We start from the raw sequence: 23,374 nt of genomic DNA on the forward strand, positions 1-23,374 counted from the left end.
GTTTTACATGGTCATTTATGACCGTAAAAATCAAACAATTTAAAAATATACTTTGTTTATACTAATTTTGTTAATATTTCTCATCTAAAGGCTGGTAGCTGAAACTCAGTGAAGTGTTCAGAAAGCCTAGAATAGAGCGGTAAGAAAGCAAGACAGGAGTACTAGAAAAGCCAGATACAAAAAAAGCCTACAGAGAATTTAGCAAAGAGCAGGATGTATCAAATGGCAGGACAAGCTACTTCAGAGCAAAGATATTTCTGCTGCAATCAAGTAAGGAATTTGGGAGAGTAAAGAGTGGATGGGGAGCCTGTGTGTTGATACACCATCAAGTAGGCTCTCAGACAAGGTAGAACTTTCCTGACTTAGAAACCTTGTATTTAAAGAAAGATGGAAGACAAGGCTACTCCAAGCACTGATTCAAAAGAGCTCTGAGAGGATTATGTCTCAGCCAACCAAAACAGAAACTATTGCTACTCAAGTATTTAAGCCACAGTATCCAGGTTGTTTTTAAGTTTTTCTCCTTTCTAGCTCAGATAGAAAACCTCTTCATTTTAATTGTTCATGGGAACTAATGGCACTATTGCTCATAAAAATAAACAGCTGAAGTGTTTTATAGTATATCTTGAGGTCTGGTATACCAAAAAAACGAGCAACTTTTATAAATTCAGTCCTTTCATTTTAATCTCACAATCCTTCCCTCTTTCAGGTCCTGACTGATCTCTATGCTCACAGAGAGAGGGTAGGTAGGTTTCCTAGCTCCCTGGCCTGGGTGCATACCATCACTGCATGCTGATTTCGTGCTGGGACAAGATCCGGATATGTGTCTTCCTCTTCACACCCTGACTCCCACACAAGGAGCCTTAGGCACGTGAACCCAAAATCAGCAGTGGAGCATTTCAGCCAGTCTGTAATTCAGAGTACCAGCAATAGCCACAAACATGTAGCTTCTTGGATGATTCCTGATGCTCCCGATCAACTCTTTCTGTATTGTACACCCTAATTCAGCTAAATATTTTCTTTGCTTGTCACAGCCTTTGATCTGACTATAGTCAAAGGAAATCAGATTGAAAGAAACCACAATGAGATCTTCTGACAGCTCCTTTAACTAGCTGGACCTCTGAGGCTATCTCATGGTGAGAAGGCAACTTCCCCAGTTCATCATTCCTATACATACTAGGGCAAGGACAGTCAAGATCAGCATTGCATCTGATTTCAGTATAGGGTCCCATGCTCATCTTAAAATGTAGTTCTCCCTTGACTCAATATCTGTCGTCATCTTTTTCTCCCCTCTGTCTCTAATTGCTTCCAGAGTATGACCTTAGGAAAATCACCATCTTCAACTTTTCATAATTAAACCTGTCTCAAACACATTTATGCTGGCAACTCACCCAGCTACTTCAGTCTTTCATATCTCATTCCTATGTTCTTGACATAACTCTGACATTTCCTTGGAGGGATAGCCCTCAAGTCTAGCTCAAGATAGCTTAAAGAGAGAGCTCAGTCTGTCTCTTAAGCTTTTCTGCTGTTCTTCTGCCCTTGGGCACTGTAGAACATACCATCCTGCCTATGACTCAAGCCAAATATCCGGCTGTCATTTTAACTCAGACTGCTCTCTTAGCTTTTAATGCTTAAGTTACATCTCTGTTAAAGGATCGTTTTTGCATAATACCTTCCACACAAATAAAAATCCTCTTTCAGACTCCTGTTACCTCACATCTGCAGTACCGCTCCTTTTTTTCTGGCCTGAAAATGCAGTCCTGCCTTGTTCATATCTAGCCAGCATGCTCCTCCAAAAATGATCTTCGTATCCTGCCACTCTCTTTATATCCTTCCAGTGTCTCCTCATTTTGAGTTACATTAAAAATAAGCTATTACTTTCACTTTTCTAATCTCTCTTTATTCTTAACATCTGCCATCCCGCAGTGAATCAACCTCAGATTGACCCAAGATATGCACCATTTTCAGATACCCTCTTACCTCTTCTTCTGTGCTCCCTAGACTCATGAAAAATTCCCATAACCATCCACAAAATTATTTAATTGCTTTTATTCAAATCTCACCTTAAAACACCATTGCAATAACTACAAAAAGACACTGAGACCATTGTCAGCTATGACGACCGTCAGGTTCTCCCCTCTCTAGCTACCTATTCTCTTGTTATATTCTTAAAAAGTAAGTCCAATGAAGAAGGATCCATCTCCAGTTTTAACTTACCTATTTAGGATGGAGTGCTAAGGACATACTTGGTGATTAACCTGTTAAACTAGAAGAAATACACACAACTGTGTCTGTAATATGACTGTTTTCAACCTGATGGTTATGAAGTTTGCCTTCCTTTCTTTTAGCTTTGAAATATTTTTAGTTTTACTATCTTTTAAAATTTTGTATAGTTTTAAGGGTCATCTTTGTCTTTTCTTACATCTCAAATGATGAGCTGAAGACTGTAGTGGATGCATAATACTATAAGTAGCTTTGTCTTACGTACTCAAAGCTTCTATATGAAGCAATAGTTTGAGAGACGACTGCTCTGAAGGAAGATAAAGTTTGACAGACTACTAATCACTAGGCTCAAAAAGCAAAACACCTAGGCTTCAAGGTAGAATACAAACACAATTGTTCACTCATTATCTCTGGACTGGCCTTATGTTTCTAGTGTGCTTATAAAGTGATCTATTGCATAATTCCCCCTTTACTTTTGATGACAAAAAGCCCAGCAGTGGGCTGAAAATAGGAAGCACTATAAAGAGAATAAATTATGTATCCTTTTCACAATGCAAGTACAAAAGGTCATTCAGTAAAATGAAAAGGTAGAACATAAAAAACTGATAAACAAAATACTTCAGAATAGAGAATGGGTATAAGATATAATTAAAGCATTTTGCAAGAGTTTAGAAAGAGTGTATATTTATTTGGATGAGTAAAACAGCTCTAATTATATTTCATGTGAGATTTAAAAAATGATTAAAGACTTCAAGGCATATACTAGATTCTATTACTAAAGAATTAGATCATCTCTATATATCCAAATCTACCTGTAAAAAGCAGAAAGTCTTCTGTTTTATTCAGTTCTATAATTCCAGTAGTTACCCTATTAAGTCATAAGCAGTTAAGAAAAAAAAAGTATACTGTATCTTCTCTATTTGGTATTTCATCAGAATCAACCTAAACAGAATTCATATGTGTTCCTGTATGGATTTTTTTTTAACATAATTGATAACTCTATATTTAATCTATGTGTAATACTAGTAGCTGTCACCTGTTAAGTCTGCTGCATCCGAGAGAATATAGAGAGCTTGTCAACATTGCCTAATGGAGCAGAACACACGTCTCCAAACTGGCTCCGTCCCAGCTAGGTCCCGAACTGGCAGACCTACTGAGTTAATGAGGCTGCTGAAGAAATGGTCAAAGTCCCAAACCCCACACGTCCCTTTCCTAGGACGTGACCTCGTCTCTCCCGGGCAGGGTACGAAGAAGCGGTGCCCACAGAATTAGCATGGGGACGAACGTGTTCCTTTGAATACTGGAGGCATGTAGTGTCTTGTTTTCCTCCTGCCATGAATGCTGCTCGCTCTTACTCAGTTCAGGTTTATCAGTGGATTTATCAGCATGCAATTTAAAATTAGCCTTTGTAAGTTTACTAGATTCCTCCGTGAAATAGTGCAATTACCTTTCAACATTGCTTTGTAGTCTGGATATGAGTAACATTTTGATAAGCCAATAGGATATTTCAGAAATGCAGATCTCTGTGTAAACAAACTGGCAAACATTTTGACACCTTCCTGCTGTATTCTATACAGTCATCTCCTGGAAGTACCAGCTTTTTTTTTTTTCCCTGTGTGCCTACATGAACTGTGGGTGGTTATAGGAGTAAAGGTAGAAAAATGGTGGCAGGACAGAGTTGGTGATTCAAGACCAAAAGCAAGCCTAAGTCCTAATGCAGCAGCACTTCTCATTGTACCTTTAGCTTCTGTTTATTTCAGAAAGACTTAGCAGGATTTAGTGAAGAAAATACAGCCACCTCTCCTCCTCATTACAGCTCTGAGAGGACGGGTAACAGGAGATGTAGAAAATGTCCATTCGGAGCGCTCTTCTGAGCTGTCTGCTTCTGGCTAAGGTGGAACCCAAGGCCAATTTAAGGTTCAGTTGGTTGATTTTCACTGAAGAATTACTGATTGATACGCTATAAATATGTTGGCCAGTGGCTTTTACTTGGGGAGGGGTTCTTTAGTAGACAGGAATGGATAGATCAGCCATTTTCTTTTTGGATAAAATGATAAAAGCTATCAGTGCTGTGGATAGCTCAAAAGAGAGGATTCTGCATTCTTGGGGATTTTACTCTGAGCTGGGTTTGTCACACATCCTGCAATTTGAGAAATGCAGATTAGCTTGACAGGTCTAAAGATTTTAATGCAGACTACAAGAACTCAAATACGTATATATTGCGCTAAACTATATCTGCCTAGGTGTCAATTTGAGTTCTTGCCAACAAGTGACTATTATAGGGCTTAATTTACATTTATATTTTAAAGTTGCCCGTGAGCTTGAGATATGTCCAACATACCAAAATTTAAAATTGTAGTCATTTATATTTAGGTTTGGGAGTGTTTCTTTAACATCTTAACTACTGCTTTGAGACCTAATTTTAGGCACACCCATTTAAAAATGTAGGCTTTGAATTCTCATTGTTTAATTTGCGAAAGAATATATGTTTAAAATCTTAAGATTAGAGGGCTTCTATAATTGTTAATTTATTATTCATTTAAAATTCATTATTTAAGAGTAAATCTCCTCTTTCTGTTCTTTTGTCCACCAGTTAGTTTGCTGCCTGTACTTCGTTGATCTTGGCAACAGGAGAACAACCCTTGTGTTAAGCATCTTTGCAAATACTTAATTTGACTGGGGGTGAAGATAGAAAAGTCAGGATGAAAGTGCTAAGTATCACTGCTGGACAACATTCTTTTCTGTATCCAAACTTAGACTGAAAACTAGGTAGAAGGAGAAAGTACTTCCATTCACTCTGTTCTTAGATGAGATGAATCCTACCAAAGTTTCACAAAACTGTGAGAGAGATTCTCTTCTGAACATGAGTATTAAGTCTTTCTTACCCATTTTTTTAAATGAAGAGCTTTTTTCTGTGTATTTTTGGAAAACCCTGGGTGAGACATTTCTGTATGCACAAATCTAGTGATCTAGTACAATTTATCTGCAGAATGTTGGTACCAATAGTGTATTTATGTTATCTAGTCTGTCTTATTAATACTTTTACCATCTAACAATAAGAAAGGGTCTTACAGGGAGACAGTATTTCATTTTTCTCTAACATGGAAGGTAAATAATCTCCAAATTAAGCCCTGCCCTTTTACGGCTCCTAGCCCAGCCTCCAGCTACAAGGGAACAGGAACAACAAAAGGGCCTGAGCACACACGCACATCTCTATGTGTCTGCGTGTACCTGATGCCCTCGTGTTACTAATTGGCCAGCAAAGAGAAGTCTCACCATCTTACCTGGAACAGAAGAACTGGGAAAACACTGACATCCAGGATTCTTCCAAGGGTACTACTACTTCTTTAGCTATTTTTAAAAACCTGAAATGTTTGACTGTAGTTTTCTTTGAGGAAGTCATTTCTACATTTCTAAAATTTGAGATGGCAGTAGGGAGCTAAGAGGAACTCACCTCACTTGAACGGAGTAAGATGTAAGTAGGCTCATCATGCAGGATGCATGAATAAATCGAAATAGCTGCTATAAATTTAGAGAAACAGAAGAAAGTTACTGAAATATGTATTTTCTCACAAGAAATTGTATACATTGAAAATTTGGCAATAATTTTTTAATTCCATGGATGTACTAATGCTATTAGTGTTTTTTAAGAAAGATTTCTAGTAAAATCCTCAAACTTGTGAGATGCTTTTCAAGACAGTCTCCAGCTCACTTAAAGCAGAGTGTAAGGAGAGATTAATGACAGGTATCAGTATTCAAATATATGCCATTTTTCAAATATAAGAAAAAAATGGTGCCTCTATATGGCATATGTGACAAGTTTGAACTTAGCTCCCCTCACAATGTATAAAAATGCACTGAAAGGTGTGTTATTATGGAAGACAAGGCAAAAGAGTTTTAAATGGCTTAAAACTTACTGCAGAGCATAATTTAGAGATACAAATTTAAATTTCTTTAACAGAAGAAGCATACTTGTCTTAGGTTTATTCTGTTGTTTTAATTTAATTTTTATTTGGAAATGTGGATTGATTTTTGTTTTCAAAATGTCAGGATATTTTTCAATATAAGGAGCTCACATTTTCTACTGTTTATGCCATTGTCAGTTCTTTGAATTTATTGAGGTTTCACTAGTGTTAAAATGGTATAGCAGCATGGAGAATCTGCTACTTACTTTCCTGTGGCTGAGATTTAAAAAACAGAATAAAATAAGAAAATATCACAAGCAAAAAATATAAAAAGTTAACTATGCAATGGCAATAATAGTCTGTAAATTTGCATGCTGTGGGCTGCATTTTCTGTTACTTTTCTGGTATTTTTTTGTCACTGGGAAGTGATGCAGCTCCTAGTTAACAACCATGCCCAGTTTCTGCATAATCTGTGATGAACCCTGGTGTAAATGGCTGAGAGTAAGCTATGCTTAACTATATGTGCACGGCTGGTGTGAGATTTCTCCAAATACTCTCATGCATGGGGATGCTGCTGCCAGGACCCACTCTAACTATGAGAGAACCATAATAATCTGCAGGAACGGGACACATATTCCTGTATTAGAATTGCAGGCACCCAGTTTGGCTCCCGCTTAAACCAATTTTAAAGTGATTTAATTCGGTTGACTTCAGGTAAATTTATTCTGAATTTGTATTTGGAGACTTAAGAGCCTAGATCCCAATTTGCAAGGGCCATGCTAAAAATTGAAACAATGGGAGTTGTCTCTGTGGGAAAATTGACTGGACTAATTTCTCCTAAGTATATTCTAATTTGGAATACAAGTCATTTTAATTGCAAAATGTGAGCATATTTCCAAAGATAGTTGATTATTATAGAATAAACACACTTTTAATACAGGATAAAGTGTGCAGAGAGGTAACTCCCATAGAATTTCTTACCATGGAATGATAATCTAATCAGTTTTCCCAAGTAAACCCATAGGGCAGATGGCTTATCCATTCTGTTCCCTATCAGTCTGTCTGTGCATGAATGTCCTGATGAGAACAGTGTAGGCAAAAGTTGGTAAGAACTAGACAGACAACTAAACATGTTGCCTATGTAACCAAACAAGTTTAAAATGGTAGCAAATTTTTATCATTACTATTCTAAGGAACTTTGACCTAAAAGTAAAATAAAGTGGTTTTAAAAAGCAGAATCAAGTCTTTTCTTGTTTTCCTTATCTAATTTTTTTTCCGGCTAGTAGGCTAATATATATTTGACATAAATAAATCAGAAGTCAGAGTCTTCAAGGATAGAATGTTTGATATACCAAATATTAAAAAATGTAATTGTAACTAACTGTTAAGGTTAGGTAACTGTATAATGTCTGTAAGATCCTGTAATTTCCTCTCATTTCTATATACCATGAAACCTGTGGGTAAGAGGAGAAGACTAAATCTTGGAATATAAAAGTATTTATATTCATTACTCATTGTACGTAGAAATCCCATAGCTAAAATTATGAATTTATACATTTTAAGCATGTTAAGATAATAAAAGCATTACAGTCATAAAAGGAGCATTGTAACATGAAACTTACTGAAATTATTTAGGTCCTAGAGTACTAAGAAGGAATTTTCAAGACATCTTTTATCTTGTAGTTGTGATGCAGGAAGGATCTACACAGGAGCTCCATGGGAGCCAACTGTGTGACAGCAAACTAGAAGGGCATGCTGGGCCACTGATTAAAAGAAGCAGGAAGGCAATGGTGACAGGAGGTGGAGGCTACTTGGGCTACAACCTGGGATGTGCTCTCGTCAGGTCAGGAATTGCTGTGGTTTTATTTGACGTACAGAAACCTAAATGGGAAATTCCAAATGGAGCAGATTTTTTCAAGGTATGTTGAAATTACATTTTTAACAGCAGTAAAATAAAGTTGTTCTATTTTCATGCACATTAGCAAGTTTTCATCTTAGGAATTTTTGATAAAGGCTTTTCAAGGCTTTTATGTATGATAAGAAGTCATGATAAGAGGTCCTTACATGCAGAAATAACTGACTGAAAGGTAGCAAACAGTAGGAGTCCAAGTGGTCAGTTCTCTCAATGTCACCACTGAAGTTCTGAAAAGTCCTGTGTTGGGATGTGCCATTTAACGTATTCATAGCTGACCTAGATGAGGGAGTGAACAAGGAAGCAACAAAGTTTACTGCTCAAGCAAAGGTATTTGGGGTAAAAAGATGAGAGCAGACTGTAGAAAAACTATGGATGAGCTTATGAGACTGAGTGACTAGGCAATAAAATGGCAGATGAAACTCAGTGCAACTCAGATGTAAAGTCACGTGCATGCAGAGAAATAATCCACACTTCAAAATAAAAATGATGGGCTCTGATCTGACTCTTACTACTCAGGAACAAGATCTAGGGGTTACCATTGATAGTTTCATGAAAACATCATCTCAGTACTGTTAAGAAATGATAGAAGGAAATAATATTTTCTATTAGGAAAAGAGCTGAGAGTAAAATACAAAGCATCATTATGCCTAGGGTTCACTCACATCTTGAATATTGTGTCTAGTTTTGGTCCTTCACCTCAAAGAGATATATTAGAAATGTAAAACATCCAGGACAGGGCAATAAAGATGATCACAGATATAGAACAGCTTCCATGCAAAGAATGATTGAGGAAACTAGGACATTCCAGTCTGGGAAAGAGATGACTTGGGAAGGTGAGGTGCAGGACAGATCTACAAACTGTGAGTGGCATGGAGAGGGACAGGGACTGACTGTTCGCTGTCTTCCAGTACAAGAAGGAAAGGCCATCAAGTAAAACAAGGAGGCATCAGTTCAATACAAACAAGAAAAGGTTGGTTTTTTTTCATGTAGGGGGTAATAGACATGTCCAAAGCCTTGCCAAAAGACTTTGCAGATGCAAGAAGGTTACCTGGGTTAAAATATATGGTCATGTATTTGAGAGAGAGATCCATTGGAGGTTACTAAATAGATAAATTACAGTAGGCTCAAGAAATCCTCTGAATGAAAATACTTGGAGGCTGGAAGTATTCTGGGAGGAAGTGTCACCTATGCTTGCCCTGTTCCTGCTCTTCCCTGGGCATCTATTTATGAGCACTGATTCCTTTTGAGTCTTTTTAATTTCAAAAATTTATGTCTGCAAAAGAGTGGGGCAAAAATATCTAATGGCTCACAACCATCTGTGGAGGACAGCATCCCCCATCACTCCCTGACATAGGGGGACACTAACTCCTCATGGCTGCTTCACCCACTCAGGTTTGGGGTCTTCGGCCCAGGGGTGCGCTGGCACTTTGTGCGTGTTCCTGTCATCTTACACAAGTACTAGCTAGGCACAGGGCATCATTCAGCTCATCTTCTCTGAGCACTTAGCACAACTCTTCGGCAGCACTACTAGACCCAGAAAGCTGATGGCAAAGTGGAAGGTGATCACAGGATCCTTGTCCCGTAGGCTGTTGAGGTGGTGCCAGTTTTGCTCATCCTAGCCATGTCACCACGTGGGACAGGCAGTGAGGGGGGCAGAGGGGGACGCAAGAAGGTGCTCTGCCTGGCTCTGCAGTGGGCAGACTGCCGGGCTGGGCACAGGTTTAGTCTGACCTGGGATGGCTGTTCTTATGCTCAGTTTCATAAACAGCTTGCATATAACATGGAACAGTGACAGAATATTATCAAGGGACTGTTCAAAGGCATAGGCATAATTTGTAATTGATATAAATCCACATAATTAGATTTGAGTTAGTAGACTGATGCCGATTTATGTCTTTTAAAGAGATCTGACTCAAAGGATTTTCTGAGAACAGGTTTTTTAGCATTCAGTTTAAAAAGAATAAAAATTACAAAGTGTAGATGAATTGCCTACAGCATGGAACTAATGGAGCTCTAGCAAATAAAGTAACAATTTACTTCAGAAATCTAAAGCTTGATCCGTGATTTGGAGATTACTAATGGGATTTATACTGTTTATCTACTTCAACATTTGCCAACCTCAGAGGAAAAAATTTAAGTGTCAAAGACTGATTAGATAACCTCTTAACATTTCCTCCAGCTGTATCTTTTGCAATTATTCTATCAATTTCATCACAGTAAATTAAATAACATCTAATACTGAAATGTCATCATTTCATAAAAGAAAGGTATTATATTGAAATCTATAAGTATGTGGAATATAGTATTCTATACATAGTACAGTATTTGATACTAGATATAGTGTGTGTGTGTATAATACAATATACACTATAGTACAATATTCAGTACTATATACTATACCATATAAATCAATAATAATGCAACAGTAATGTATACTAATACAATATTAAATGTATATACTGTGTACTCTTTAGCTTTAACCTTGTACAAAACTATGTTTAAAGTTTGTCAGTCAGTGTGACTTAGATAAAGCTTAAGGTGCGATTGCCTACAAAAACCAGGATTCTCTTATTTGGTGATTCCATGGCAAACAGCTGAACCCTTCCTGCTATGATTTGTTGTCATTTTGGCCTGATTCTCCAGCCCTCAAGTGTATGCTGCTCCCATTCAAGTCAAACAAGTTTTGCCGGCCTGCAGGCTGCATGCATAAGTGTGAAAATATGCCTTATAATTGAGGCCAACGAGAGTCATACTTGTTTTTCAACAAAATACTAACAAAATTCTTAGTCACAGTTATTGCTCTGTATGTTTGCAATGTTTTATTTAATGCTAATTAAGTATTGTGAAAAATAGATCAGAATGACTTTAGATTTTCTTTAATTGCCATAGTTAATACTAATTGTATGGAGAATGTAATGAGCTCTACTATTCAAAATCCATTCTTTTTCATTTTACAGGGTGATGTGAGGGATTATGATGCACTGTTCAAAGCGTGTGAAGGAGTCGACTGTGTTTTTCATGTGGCTGCTTGTGGAATGTCAGGACTAGAACAAGTACAATTTTCTTAACGTTTTCTCTACTCTTATGATAGCAAAAAATTTCCAGCATATAGAAGTCAAAGAGTGTGACTAAATGATATTTATTTCAGACAGAAGTTAGTTATAAAGGTCAAGTCACCCACTCAGGGAAACAGGAAGGTGTTTCTTAAGTAATAAATGTCAAAGCATGAAACTAATGCATGAAACTAATGCACTACTCAAAATACTCTAGCAAATGAGTTCATAGATTTGGGATCTTGCGTAAGAAAGCATTATCTTTTTTCCCTAATCTGAAGAAGTGTGACAATGTTGCTCTAGAACTAATGTTGAAGCTTCTTCTCCTAGTGAACTCATTGCAGCCATGGAGACACTGACCAGCAGCTCAGTATAGTTACGCTAAATAACAGTGATATTCACAGGGGGGGTTATTAAGGCAGTCATGAAGCTACTAATTTATTTCTGGGAATAGGACAGATTGCCACTAAAACAAGAGTTTTTGAAAGCTTTCAGGGAACATAAATGCTGCCTGTGATTCCTGTTTCAACACCAAAGATTATCTGGGGCAGGACAGAAAATTGAAGCACTGTAATTTGCTTCTAGATGCATTTTAACTTTTTTTTTCAATGTTACTTACTCACAAACTGATGAAGATAATAAAAATCAGATTGGAAGAAATCAGTGTATGGCAGAAAGACAGAGAACTGTAACATGTACATAGCAAAATGGCCACAGCTGGTTCTAGGTCTGGCAATTGCAGCAACTGTATTATGAATACAAATTGTTAAATTAATTAGGTATTGTGCAAACTTTATTTCTAGCTTCAAAAGAAAGACCAGATTGAATCCATAAATGTCGGTGGCACAAAACTAATAATTGATGGTATGTACCTAGATTTTCTTCCTTTGCACCTAATTCAAACCAGCTGAAGTCAGTGAAGAGATTCCCTCTAAATTCAAAAAACTTCTAATTGAATGTTTCTTGTATTGACTTGGCAGTTAAAAGAGGTTCTTCTCTCGTTACTCACAAAGTAAGATGTGAAGCTAGGTTTGCAGAAGAAGACCCTGATGTAAGATACCTACAATAGATTTAAAATATTTCTTACTTCTAATAAAGAAGATGAGTGTTTTGGATGGAATGAAACCCAGGCCCCATTAGAACTGATAGGAGATTTGTCACTGGTTTGAACTGAGGATAGGTTTTCACCCCTGGACTTCATCTCTTGCCAAACCAATTTAAACTCTCCTTCATGTACCAGTTATCTTTTCCCTTCACTGTGTAATGTGGAAGTATTATTCTTTCCTCACAGAAATATCATGAGAGATATTACACTGTTTGTTGTCTTGTAAACATTCGGTAAAAGGTGCCATAGAAGTTGTAAGTATATTTAGCTATTATTTTATGACATTAATATAGTAAATTGTCTATCCTTTTGACCCCCTATCCAAATGTGACCCCTTTTCATTATATATTGATTTTTAACTACTCTTTCTGGAAAATGATAGCAGATTTCTTTTTGTCATATTCAATTCCAGATAGAACATTTCAAAGTGTACTATAAATGCCAAAGCTGCTTTCGCTTTGGTTTTGCCTCAAAAGACAAATGACAAAACAAATCAAAAAGCAAAATGACAACAGGAGCTTTAATTTAGACCCATTTTCATGCTGCCTGTAGATTACTTTGGACTCCTGAAAAAAGCAGGAATAATTAAAGTGAAGTGGTAGACAGGTAAAACTGCTAATGAGATAGAGGGAAGAGGTTGCCACATTTTCCCTTTTTCTTACCCAGCCTCTGAACCCACAGTAACATGTCATGTCATATTTCTATAGGCTTTCAACAAAGCCTATACATTCCCTGCTAGTCTACGTTTTATTAATACATTTTATTATTGTATTTTCTTCCAAGTATTTATAACAAAGTAATTACTTTCAAAATGAGTCAGTGAGCCAAGTGGACTGACTACTGTGCAGATTCTAAAAATTGTCTCCAGACTTTGTGAATATTAATTCACTTAAACTTTAGAAGCATTATTAAATCAAAAGGAAATTCATGTTATTCAAGTTTGCAGTGACATATATGCAGCTGAATTTAGACATAATATCTCACAGTCTAATGACTGGAATCCATAATTAAGACTTTGTTTTGTAAATGATATTGATTTCATTTGGATTGAACATACTACTGCTTATACACTTTCCTAAAACAGTGTACATTTCCTGCTAACATATGATTTGTCACTATGACACAAATACAATTTTGTCACACACACTGGAGTGAGCTGGCACATTTTTATTGTCATGACTTTACTTACCTGCACTGGATTCCATGAAACTGTGGTACAAGAAGCAGTGCTGCTCACTGCTGAAATAAAAGCAAAAATAATGGTCTGTAGGCAGGCTGCTGTCCACAGCGCTACCCTACAGAAAGAAGCAGGGAGTTTTGTATGATATTTGGTCACCCAATAAATGTTCATGTTGATGTTCTGTTTATTCAAGTCATAAAATGAAAATGTTTTAGAAAATGTTTCTGGAGTAAAGAAGGAAGGTTTCTTTTCCCTCCCAAGAGAATTCCTCTCTCCAGCTGATGACTACATTTTAGTGGTGATATGAGTGTTGCAGGTATGTGGTCATAAAACATTTGGTGACCATAATATGTAATATTTAGATAGCAAATATTTGGAGTGAAAAAATCTATATGAATAAAAGGTAATAATACTATGTTAAATGATAAATTAATCTTAAAAGATTACCTTTTCTTTATATGTAATGCTCATTTTCAAAAAGAGAGGTTCCCAGTTCATGTGCTTTTTCTCACTCTCTAGTTTTGTTTTAAAACAATTTATTTTGTATACCATTGTAGTCTGCAAACAAAGAAATATCCCTAGGCTGATATATACCAGTACAGTGAACGTGGTGTTTGGAGGGAATCCTATTGAAGAAGGAGATGAAGAAACTGTGCCATATTTTCCACTGGAAAAGGTACTCTGTTCATGTGATGGCATGGCATTTAGTGTGCTCTAAAGGGTAGGTTATGTGAAGGCTGTTCTGGGAACAGAATATGTTCTACCATAGTTCAGATCAAATTCTATGAAATTATTTTTCATAAATGAAAATTGACCCATGATAAATAGAGGGATACTCATATCACAGTTACCTTAGCCTGCAATAACTAGACAGATTTGAGATGGTAAAATATATAAAAATGACTAAGGAAAGTGGAATTTGGCATTTAGCAAGAAGATTTTTGAGGCAAAGTCTTCCAAAGAACTAGATGCTATGTAAAAGTTGAACATTATGGCCCCCTATGAGCTTTTGCACTGAAGAATGTTGTTAAATATCAATTCCACATCTTCACTCACACTTATTTTTGCTTCTTTGAAGTTCCCAAACCTTGCCTTATTGCTGCAGGCCAGATGCTAGTTACAGTCACCTCAAGGCTGCTCTGAAATAGCATTTCCTACTTTGCTATGATCATTTAGGGAATATTTCCCAGCCAGAATATGGAGCTCAGTGCGTTCTGGCCACTCTTGTCCTTTGCTCTTTCCTGCTCCCAGCATACTGCCTGCACTTAAGAGCTATAACTGTGGATTGCACATCCTGCTGAATATATATTTGTGTCCAGGAATCCTAAATAGGAGTAATTACTGCTCCATTTAATAATATCCTGAGATATTTAGTTGGAAATGTCAGTTGGTGCACAGCCTTCATAGCATCTCAGACTTCTAAGAAAGCATTTCAGGAATTTGCGGTTAATTGCATGTATCTGAACCAAAATCATACATTTTCTGGGATGGTGACGATGTAATAGCGAGCAGGAGAGATAGGTGGGGCTTGGAGAAAGCAGTGCAGGAGGATTAAGCCATCTGAGAGTAGAAGAATTTTCTAGGGTGGGATTTTAGCTATATTTTCCAGTCAGAGTATTGGGCAAAGCATAAACATTGGCATATAATGGAGCTGTCTCTTTTAAGACTGCATGAAGTATGGCAATGCAAAATTCAAAAGATGCATAAATAAATGGTGCGGATAGATAATCACTTAACCAGCATGTACTAACTGTGTCCATAATCCTATTGCTTAAATGTACCTGGATGCAATTTTTTAAGTTAACAGTAAATAATACAGTTGAGGGAGAACTATTTAGAGCCTTGGCAAGTAGTTTCTATAGGAAATGGAAACACTTTTAGGAAAGTCTAAACTTTTCATTTCACATTTAATTTACTGTTTTAAAAAACTTTTTCCAGTTTCAAAATAAAATTATCAGACCAAACAGAACATTCAGCTTAATATTAAATTTTTCAGTACATCCAGCACAAAAAGTAAGTTACATAATTCTTTTTGTGTCACAAGTATCCCTCTCCCTGAAGAATGTTCTGAACCTTAATAAATTTTATAATCAATAATTTTCTTTACATAAAAGTAAAAACTAGTGGACTTCAATTTTCTGGAAAGCTAAACTTATGAAACTAAAATATAAGACTGATGGGTTTTGTCATAAACAAACCATATATGTGCCATATCTTATCATTAGTTCTAGTTTGGTTTTACTCAGTTAGTCTACAAGCTGGCTAGTTTTAAATGTTATCAGATATAAACAATAAGTTTGCATTTACAGATGCAATAATGTAATTAAAATATTGATCATATTCTGCCTTTCTTTATAGCATTTTGATCATTATTCTAGAACGAAGGCAATTGCAGACCAAATGGTTCTTGCTGCTAATGGAACTTTACTCAAAGGTACATATGAAACATTTGTTTTTTCCCATATAAAAATTCAAACAATATATGTGGTTTACCTGCAGCATGATGATACCAGAGCTATTTGACAGTCACATGTTGTTATCTCTTCTAGGAGGCGATAAACTCCATACGTGTGTGCTTCGCCCACCAGGCATATATGGACCAGAAGAGCAGCGCCATCTGCCCCGAGTAGCTGTACGTGTTATATAATCAGCTCTGGAGGACACAAGTAGTTAGTTGTAAGGGCATAACACAAGAGGAAGTATCTTGACTGCAGATCTTAACAATTACCCCCACCAAAAAAAATACTGTGAAAGCTTGGTGGCAGGTCACATAACACAAGATTACAAACAGCATGATACGGTCATTGCAGAAACGGAAAGGATCAAGCTGTACTTTTAAGTGAAAATAAAAAAAAACAAGGGCTAAAATGTCATGCTAGAAGAACTAAGTTTGCATCACTGATTTTTTAATGAAAATGTTGTTTTTTAAATATGTATTTGAGTTTCAGAATAATACTGTCTCGACCAAATGCTGTAACATCATCCTATTTCACCACTACAAATAAGTGCAACAGGCCTTGATTTATAAAACCACCAGCTACAGTTGTTTTTTTCTTGTGACACATTCGTATTGTATTTGTATGCAAATACAGCAAGTTCTTATTTTTTTAAGCATTCAGGCTGAAACAAAATGAATAAATTATGCTGCATAAAAAGAGATACCCTTCATGTAGCTATTTCATGTTTTATGTTTCTACAGGTAAATATCCAGCGGAGACTATTTAACTTCAAGTTTGGGAATCACAAAGTTCAAATGAACTGGGTTCACATAGGAAATTTAGTACAAGCTCACTTACTAGCTGCTGAGGCTCTCACATCTGAGAAGGGTTATGTAGCTGTAAGTAAACAGTATAGACATCCTGTCCCAGTAGCTGTAGTTCTCAAATAAGTTGAATTTTTGTTGCTTTGAGATCAAATGTTCTCAGAAAGGCTATCTGCTAAATTCTCAAAAATGGTGTGTGGTTTCACAGGTATAAGCACAAGCACATGGAATGTGTAAATGCATGCAAATAATACATTTGTTAATATTTTTACACTTTTTTTTCTGTTTTGAAAGTATACCATTTCCTGCTTGATTGGAGCAAGTAACAATTTTAACCAGGTTAATATGCTCACCATCATACAATTCTATATTATCTGCTATTCTTTTGAAAAAAAAAAAAACACAGCTTCTGATTCTAGATGCATAAAATTTAGAGCAATTGTTCTGAGGCATTGCCAGTCTAATTTTCAGAGTTGAAGTTTACAAAAAGAAGGATGTACAAAATTAACAGAGGCTTTTGAAAGCTTTTTCTTTCTTTCTGCTGCTCAGAATTGTAACAACAATCTGAGGATTGTGGAGCACTACCAAACTGGCAGTGTTGTAGCAGTTGCTACATTCACAGCTCCTGAAGGGTCCATGTATACGGATACCCAATAGGTGCAGATACCTTTGAACATCCTTCCATGTGCTGTCAACTAGTTAAGTATTTGGAAGCTGCGCAGCTGCATTAGACTGACATAATGCCCAAACTCCTGGGCTCTGCTTGGGTGCTCAGGTGTTTATAGTGCTTACAACTGGACAGACCCCACATCCAGCTCATAACTGCCAGGGAAGTATTGTCTGCACATACAGAAGGCTGGAAGGAGACAGACTGGAAGCTACAAGTGGATTGAGGCACTGTCATATGTCCCACAAAATATATAAACTGGATTTGTTTTAATCAGAAAATCAGTCAGAGTCGGAACTTGACCTTGAAAAGCTATGTGTATTAACATGCTGTCAGTGTTGCCACCTCTGTTGAACTCATGAAGACAATTCTGTACCTTGCACATCATGAAGAAGAACTTAATGCTCTAACAGTTGGGTTACTACACAACCAAACCAAGCTCCGACCTACATTACAGCACGGTTAATCATAATAACTCTACTACCACGCTGAGGCTACCCAGAAGTAAGAGACTTGTTTGAGATGACAGTGAGGTCCAATGAAGGTAGTCTGTTGACCTGATTTGTGTATATTCGCTGTATGTGTGCTGGTGTGTCATTCACAAAATCAGCAAAGATAGGTTAAGTATGAGAGAGAGAGAAAATGATGTCCTGTGCATAGTGTTTTTTCTAATTTTTTTTCTCTGCTTCCTTAACAGAGTGGTCAGGCGTATTACATACATGATGGTGAAAACGTCACATTTTCTGAATGGATAGTCCCTTTAGTATGTATTGCACACACATTAGCTCTAATGCAATATATGTAGCCTAATCGTATAATTAACTAAAAGATTGTGCTAACTAAATGAAGATCAGGGCACATTAATTACTGAGTTAGCAAACATTAAATTTAAATCAGTCCTGTTCTCCCTGTATATTCTGAAGTTCCACTGGCTTTAAAGGAAATTTTAGATATGCATGAATGTGGAGTTTGGCCCTTATTGTTTTGAGAGAATTTAGCTGAGAGGTATAGAACCTGACTCTTCAATATTATGTATATATTACCTTATGTAGACAGTAACATTTGTAAAGCAAGCCCACCGTGCATGTAAACGTCTATTACCATCTGGCAGCCCTTTTACATCCATTGTTTAATTCTCTGTTCTGCTGTCAACAGCAGCACAAAAGGAAAGGCCATTTAGAATCATATCTATAAATCTAAAATAGAGGCTACATTATATTTTCATAATTTGCAGACTAGGATTTTAGGGACATGCTAGAGTATTGAACCTACAATGCCAACACAACTTCTAGGGAAATAATTGCAGTAGAACTATGAGACTGTATCTAAATATAGACAAGTATTCCAGTCTGGGTCGCCTGCCACTTGGAAATAGGTTTGTTTCCCATATACTAACTAATTGTATTTGAAAGGTGGGAAGTGAATGAGAAAGAGCGGGTTTCAATTGCATTTCTTACTATCAGTATTGATCAGAAGATTAACTGGAAAAAGTTTAGATATATATTTTATCAATATTCATTTTTCCATTTTTGTACTTCATTGATATCCCTCAGTTTGATACAGACTCTCCTTTCTTCTTTCATTTTATACCCCTTCCAGTTTGAAAAATTAGGCTACAGGAAACCATGGATACATATTCCTGTTCTCCTTGTTCATATAGCAGGTAAAAATAATAAAATACACACTTGATTATTGTGCTTATTTTTAAATTTATTTTATAATTTATATAATTAATAGGAAGGTACATAATACTTTTGTAAAATTCAGGGACCAAACTATAGGAATTATGTAACTTAACATTATTATAATTACTATAATATTGCCTTTAGCAATTTGGTATTAATTATACCAAACGGTATCATGATATATGATAGATGAAGTTTAAAAGCTATTAATAAGCTGAGTTCATCATGTACTCTATAAATTAAATAGTGCCTTTATAGTACTTCAATTTTTATAATACTTTATATATTATATATAAATTATAATGTTATATAATATATCATACAGTATATTTTATATATTGCATATATATACACTATATATAAAAATACTTTAAATATATATACCTTTATAATACTTTAAATACTGCCCATAAATTAAACACTGACCGCATCTTAATTGCATCCTCTGATGTCAGTAGGAATTATAGGATGTTCAGTGTCAGTATCATCTCAGTTTATTGTTTTCCAGATGTCTCATTAAGTAACTTTCTATTTCCCAGCAACTGTGATGGAATATCTGCACCTGGCACTGAAGCCATTTTTTAGCTTTACACCTTTCTTGACAAGAAATGAGGTAAATACGTACAAAGAGAGAATTCTTATATATTTCTGATCAAATGAAGTATGTGATAAGTCCACTGGATACAGACAGGATTGTCTGCATTAGAGCTCTATTTTTCTATTCAGGGCTTAGCCCATTCAAGGCTTAGATAGTCATTCCGTGACATCATTTTTCCATCCCATCCTGGCCACTCCCTATAAAATCATCAGAAATGAATCCTTACTTGAAGATTAGATGGTCCAGAAGGACATCCTAGAGGCACAAGACAGTAACTAACATGGAGCTGGCACAGAGAGGAAAACGAGCACTACATCGTCATTTCCAGTGAGCTGTCCTACACTACAGAACTGTTCATTAAAGGAAGGTGTTCCAAGAGTACAGACCAGGAGTCCCTGGCCAAAGGGGCAGCAGTCATCACAATATAGGGCTGGCCAAAAATTAGAAAGCCCACTAAAAAGGAATTCTAAATTGGAATGAAAAGTCAATTTCCTGCAAACAAAATTCTGGACAAATTCATTTTGATCTTCTAACTTATGTTTCTATATGATGTTACGATTTCTAAAAGCTTTAACTGATCTATCATCTAGTCTCATATTGTAGCATGTAATGTTACAGAACACTGAAGGAACTGAATGAACCTTATTAACCTCCACTATATTTTTTTCAGTTATCCCACACTTTATCTATCTCTTTTTATACTCACTTGTACATTAATTCTACATCTGAAACAGAAATCACTGAGGCTATGCAACTTGAGTCCTTTCTCAGGTCCCATGCTTTCAGAGATGGAGGATATAACTCTCCAAAGTGCATGTCTTCCCCTCTTTAGATACGCATTTATGCCAAGTTGAGAAGCCTGCCACTCTCCTCCAAAGCACTCGTCCAATTCTATTGCACATTTCTCTGTGCAGAAGAGCTAGTTTGAGGAAACTGCACTGATTTGTTGCATGCAATTTCCTTACTTCTGTATCATCCATTCACAAGTGAGAAATCACTGTCGTCATAAACTCCATCTGTGCCCAGTCCACAGGGAATGTTGTTACACAGCTTTGCCTTTTTACCTGTAAGCTACATAAACTCATTCTGTGATCACTTGGACAGCATTTGACTCCTAAATATGTACATTTTTGAGTGTTTATCTTAATTCATGTTTTAAATTCCTCTATAATATCATTGCTGATATATTTTCATCCAAGTTTTAGGACACCAAACATTACAGTCACTTCCATTACTGTTCTTTTGGATTTTAGGTGTGGAACATTACTGTAACTCACACTTTCCGAATAGACAAGGCACGAAGTCAACTTGGTTACAAACCAAAGAAATTCTCACTAGCGGATTCTGTGGATCATTATCTTAAAACAAGACCTATTTGTCAAGATGATCATACATTCCTTAAAATGTTGTTTGCTTTTGGCATTTTGTTAAGTTTGGTCTTTCTTTCTTTCTTCTCCTAAAACCAAACAGCTACCCACCTGTTCAAGAAAACTTAATTTTGTTTCTGGCCATAGTACATTCCTCAGTCACTACTGAATTCATTATTCTTATTATATGACCACTCCTCTCCGATCTAATTTAAAAAAAAAGAAAACACAGGAAACATCAGTAACTGTTCTGAAAGGACAATGGGATGTCACAAAATTAAAAGAGTTCACCATTGACGAGTGCAAAAATAGATTTCATGAATCTATTGTTTCATACTGAGAATAATTTTCTAAAAATGATAATTTAAGATGGTAAGAAATTGGAAGAAGAGGAGCCACTGTAGGACAGCAGTGCTGAACAAGACCAGTAGCTCTAATGAAGAGAAAGTTGACTAAAAAACTCCTCTGATGAAGCCACTGCTACAGCTACTGCATGTGAGTGTGAGGAATACTGAAGACCTGAGAAATAGTACAAAAACTATGAAAAATAGATATTTTTAAATAACGCATGGTGAGTGGACCAAAAGTTATATTTGTGTGAAATAGCTTTATTGTTCAAAAGCTATGTAAAAGATGTAATAAAATGGCATTATGTGTATCTGTAAATCAAATAACTTCTTTTTGATGCAATAATAAATAAAATCTTAACCAAATTACTGTTTTAAAGGAGTATGTGGAAGGGGGGGACACGTAGGATGCTGGCGTTCAGCAAGCAGGTACTACTGTCTTTGCTTGTAAAGGAAGCCAAGTCATGTTATCCATAATCCTGTACCCAGTGCTAATACACTGTTCATTCAGTGACTTGCTGTTTCAGCATGAATGGGCAAACCAAGCTCTCAGCCTTGTGCGAGGATCCAAACTCTTTTTCCCTGCCTTAGGACTTATGTTAGTTGCCCCTTGGGCAGACTGTACTACCGGAGCAATATTAGGTGCATCTCCGATAATTTTCCTACATAAGTTTACCTGTCGCAAGGATTTTCCTCAGGGACCATCTTTGCTCTCTCCAGAGAGCCACTGCAGCCTCTCCTGTACCTGCGTGGACCCGGAGAGGGGGATTTGCCGGGTGGGTCTCGTCATTCTGAAGGGATTATCTCCACTCCGTATTTATCTTGCTTTTGTATTAACACTTTACAGAATTTTTAAGACTTAGAAAAATTGATGGCAGCTTTCTCATTTTTAAATTCACAGGGTGCACAGGAGAACTAACAGCATCCCTACAAGAATAAAACATTACTATATGAAGATAATAGACAGTGACAGAAAATGTGAGCAACCACAGTTACCACTGCAGCTTATGTGAGCAAAGATTTGTTTTACTCTCTCTCTCTCTTTTTTTAAACAAATAGTTCTGTGAGCAGTGAAACCAGTGAAGCCTGGTCTCTTACGGATTTGCATTTGGAGATTGTCCTTGTCCACACAAACTGAGCTCCCTTCGTGGGGTACTGCTAAGCCCTCTCTCCTACTCCTGACCACCTTTTGTCAGGAACTTGCAGAATCTCAGTATATTTGAGACCTTTATGCACTTAGCCAAGTTTGATTAAAACCAGATGATAAGTTCAAAATGTATCAATACAGAGGTGCAGTTGACTGGCAGACATACAAGCAAGTGCAGTGGAAACCGCTACATAAACCTTGTTTCCTCAGAAATGCAGAATAAAGATACATAAGTATGAAGTTACTTTGCAGCATAAGCATTCTAACTATATGCAAATGTATTTAAATTGCTTTTTAAGGTAGTTATTTACAAATGTTTCACAGATTGTTTAAAGACTAATAGGTTAGGGTGCACCCCCGATTGCACCTGGGCTGTTCAGCAGGTAGGTCAGGCGGGGTGACGCAGCCCACGGGAAGCGCGGTCTCTGCCTTTTCGGGACCCCTCGGTGAGGACTAACCCCGGGGCTCACTGGCTCTGTGGTGGCAAGTCCCCGGGAGTCCTGTCACCCCAGGCTCTGAACGCCAAACCTCTGCTTTGGTGTCTGCCTTGATAGCTCAGGTTATATGCTTTTTTCGTAAGTACAGTAACAGTATAATTAATACTGACTGGCTTCATTCATTCATTGTTATTAAAAATTGCAGCATTCGAGGTGACTAAGACAAGTCCTGGTGTCAGTTCGGAAGAGCCGTTGTCTCATTTCTGTCTCAGTTTAAGCTGGCTATTACCAGGCTCCCTTTAACACGCACTGTAAGTGTGTCTTTAAATGATTAAAACTTAATATGAGCATTCAGACCCGGCACCGCTATAACGGAAAAGGTGAAGACGTTCCGAGTTTAATTTTTGCCGGAGCGGGTCAGCGGGGCTGGCGGCTCCCACCGCGCTCCGCGTCCCCCGCGCGTGGGACCGCGCAGGCGGCAGCGGC

At 36.9% G+C, this 23,374-nt stretch overlaps 1 protein-coding gene across 1 annotated transcript; it reads left to right on the forward strand.

The window, feature by feature from the left end:
* Window positions 1-5,540: 5,540 nt before the first annotated feature.
* Window positions 5,541-21,610, forward strand: LOC106491324 (putative short-chain dehydrogenase/reductase family 42E member 2). The gene is made up of 12 exons (XM_013950889.2): window positions 5,541-5,553; window positions 7,809-8,044; window positions 10,998-11,093; window positions 11,897-11,957; window positions 13,936-14,054; window positions 15,737-15,812; window positions 15,928-16,010; window positions 16,578-16,715; window positions 18,005-18,070; window positions 18,907-18,970; window positions 19,532-19,605; window positions 20,844-21,610. The coding sequence occupies exons 2-12, from the start codon at window positions 7,814-7,816 to the stop codon at window positions 21,048-21,050; spliced, it is 1,215 nt and encodes a 404-aa protein (XP_013806343.1). The 5' UTR covers window positions 5,541-5,553; window positions 7,809-7,813; the 3' UTR covers window positions 21,051-21,610.
* Window positions 21,611-23,374: the final 1,764 nt, after the last annotated feature.

This window comes from Apteryx mantelli, chromosome 16 (genome assembly GCF_036417845.1).
Source record: "Apteryx mantelli isolate bAptMan1 chromosome 16, bAptMan1.hap1, whole genome shotgun sequence".
NCBI classification, from domain to species: domain Eukaryota; kingdom Metazoa; phylum Chordata; class Aves; order Apterygiformes; family Apterygidae; genus Apteryx; species Apteryx mantelli.

Bases quoted from the DNA above. Each gene is read 5' to 3' on its own strand.
- LOC106491324 (XM_013950889.2), top strand. From the start codon at position 7,814: ATGCAGGAAGGATCTACACAGGAGCTCCATGGGAGCCAACTGTGTGAC. The intron at 15,813-15,927 runs GTACATATGAAA...TATCTCTTCTAG, and splicing joins TAATGGAACTTTACTCAAAG to GAGGCGATAAACTCCATACG. The intron at 18,071-18,906 runs GTATGTATTGCA...TACCCCTTCCAG, and splicing joins CTGAATGGATAGTCCCTTTA to TTTGAAAAATTAGGCTACAG.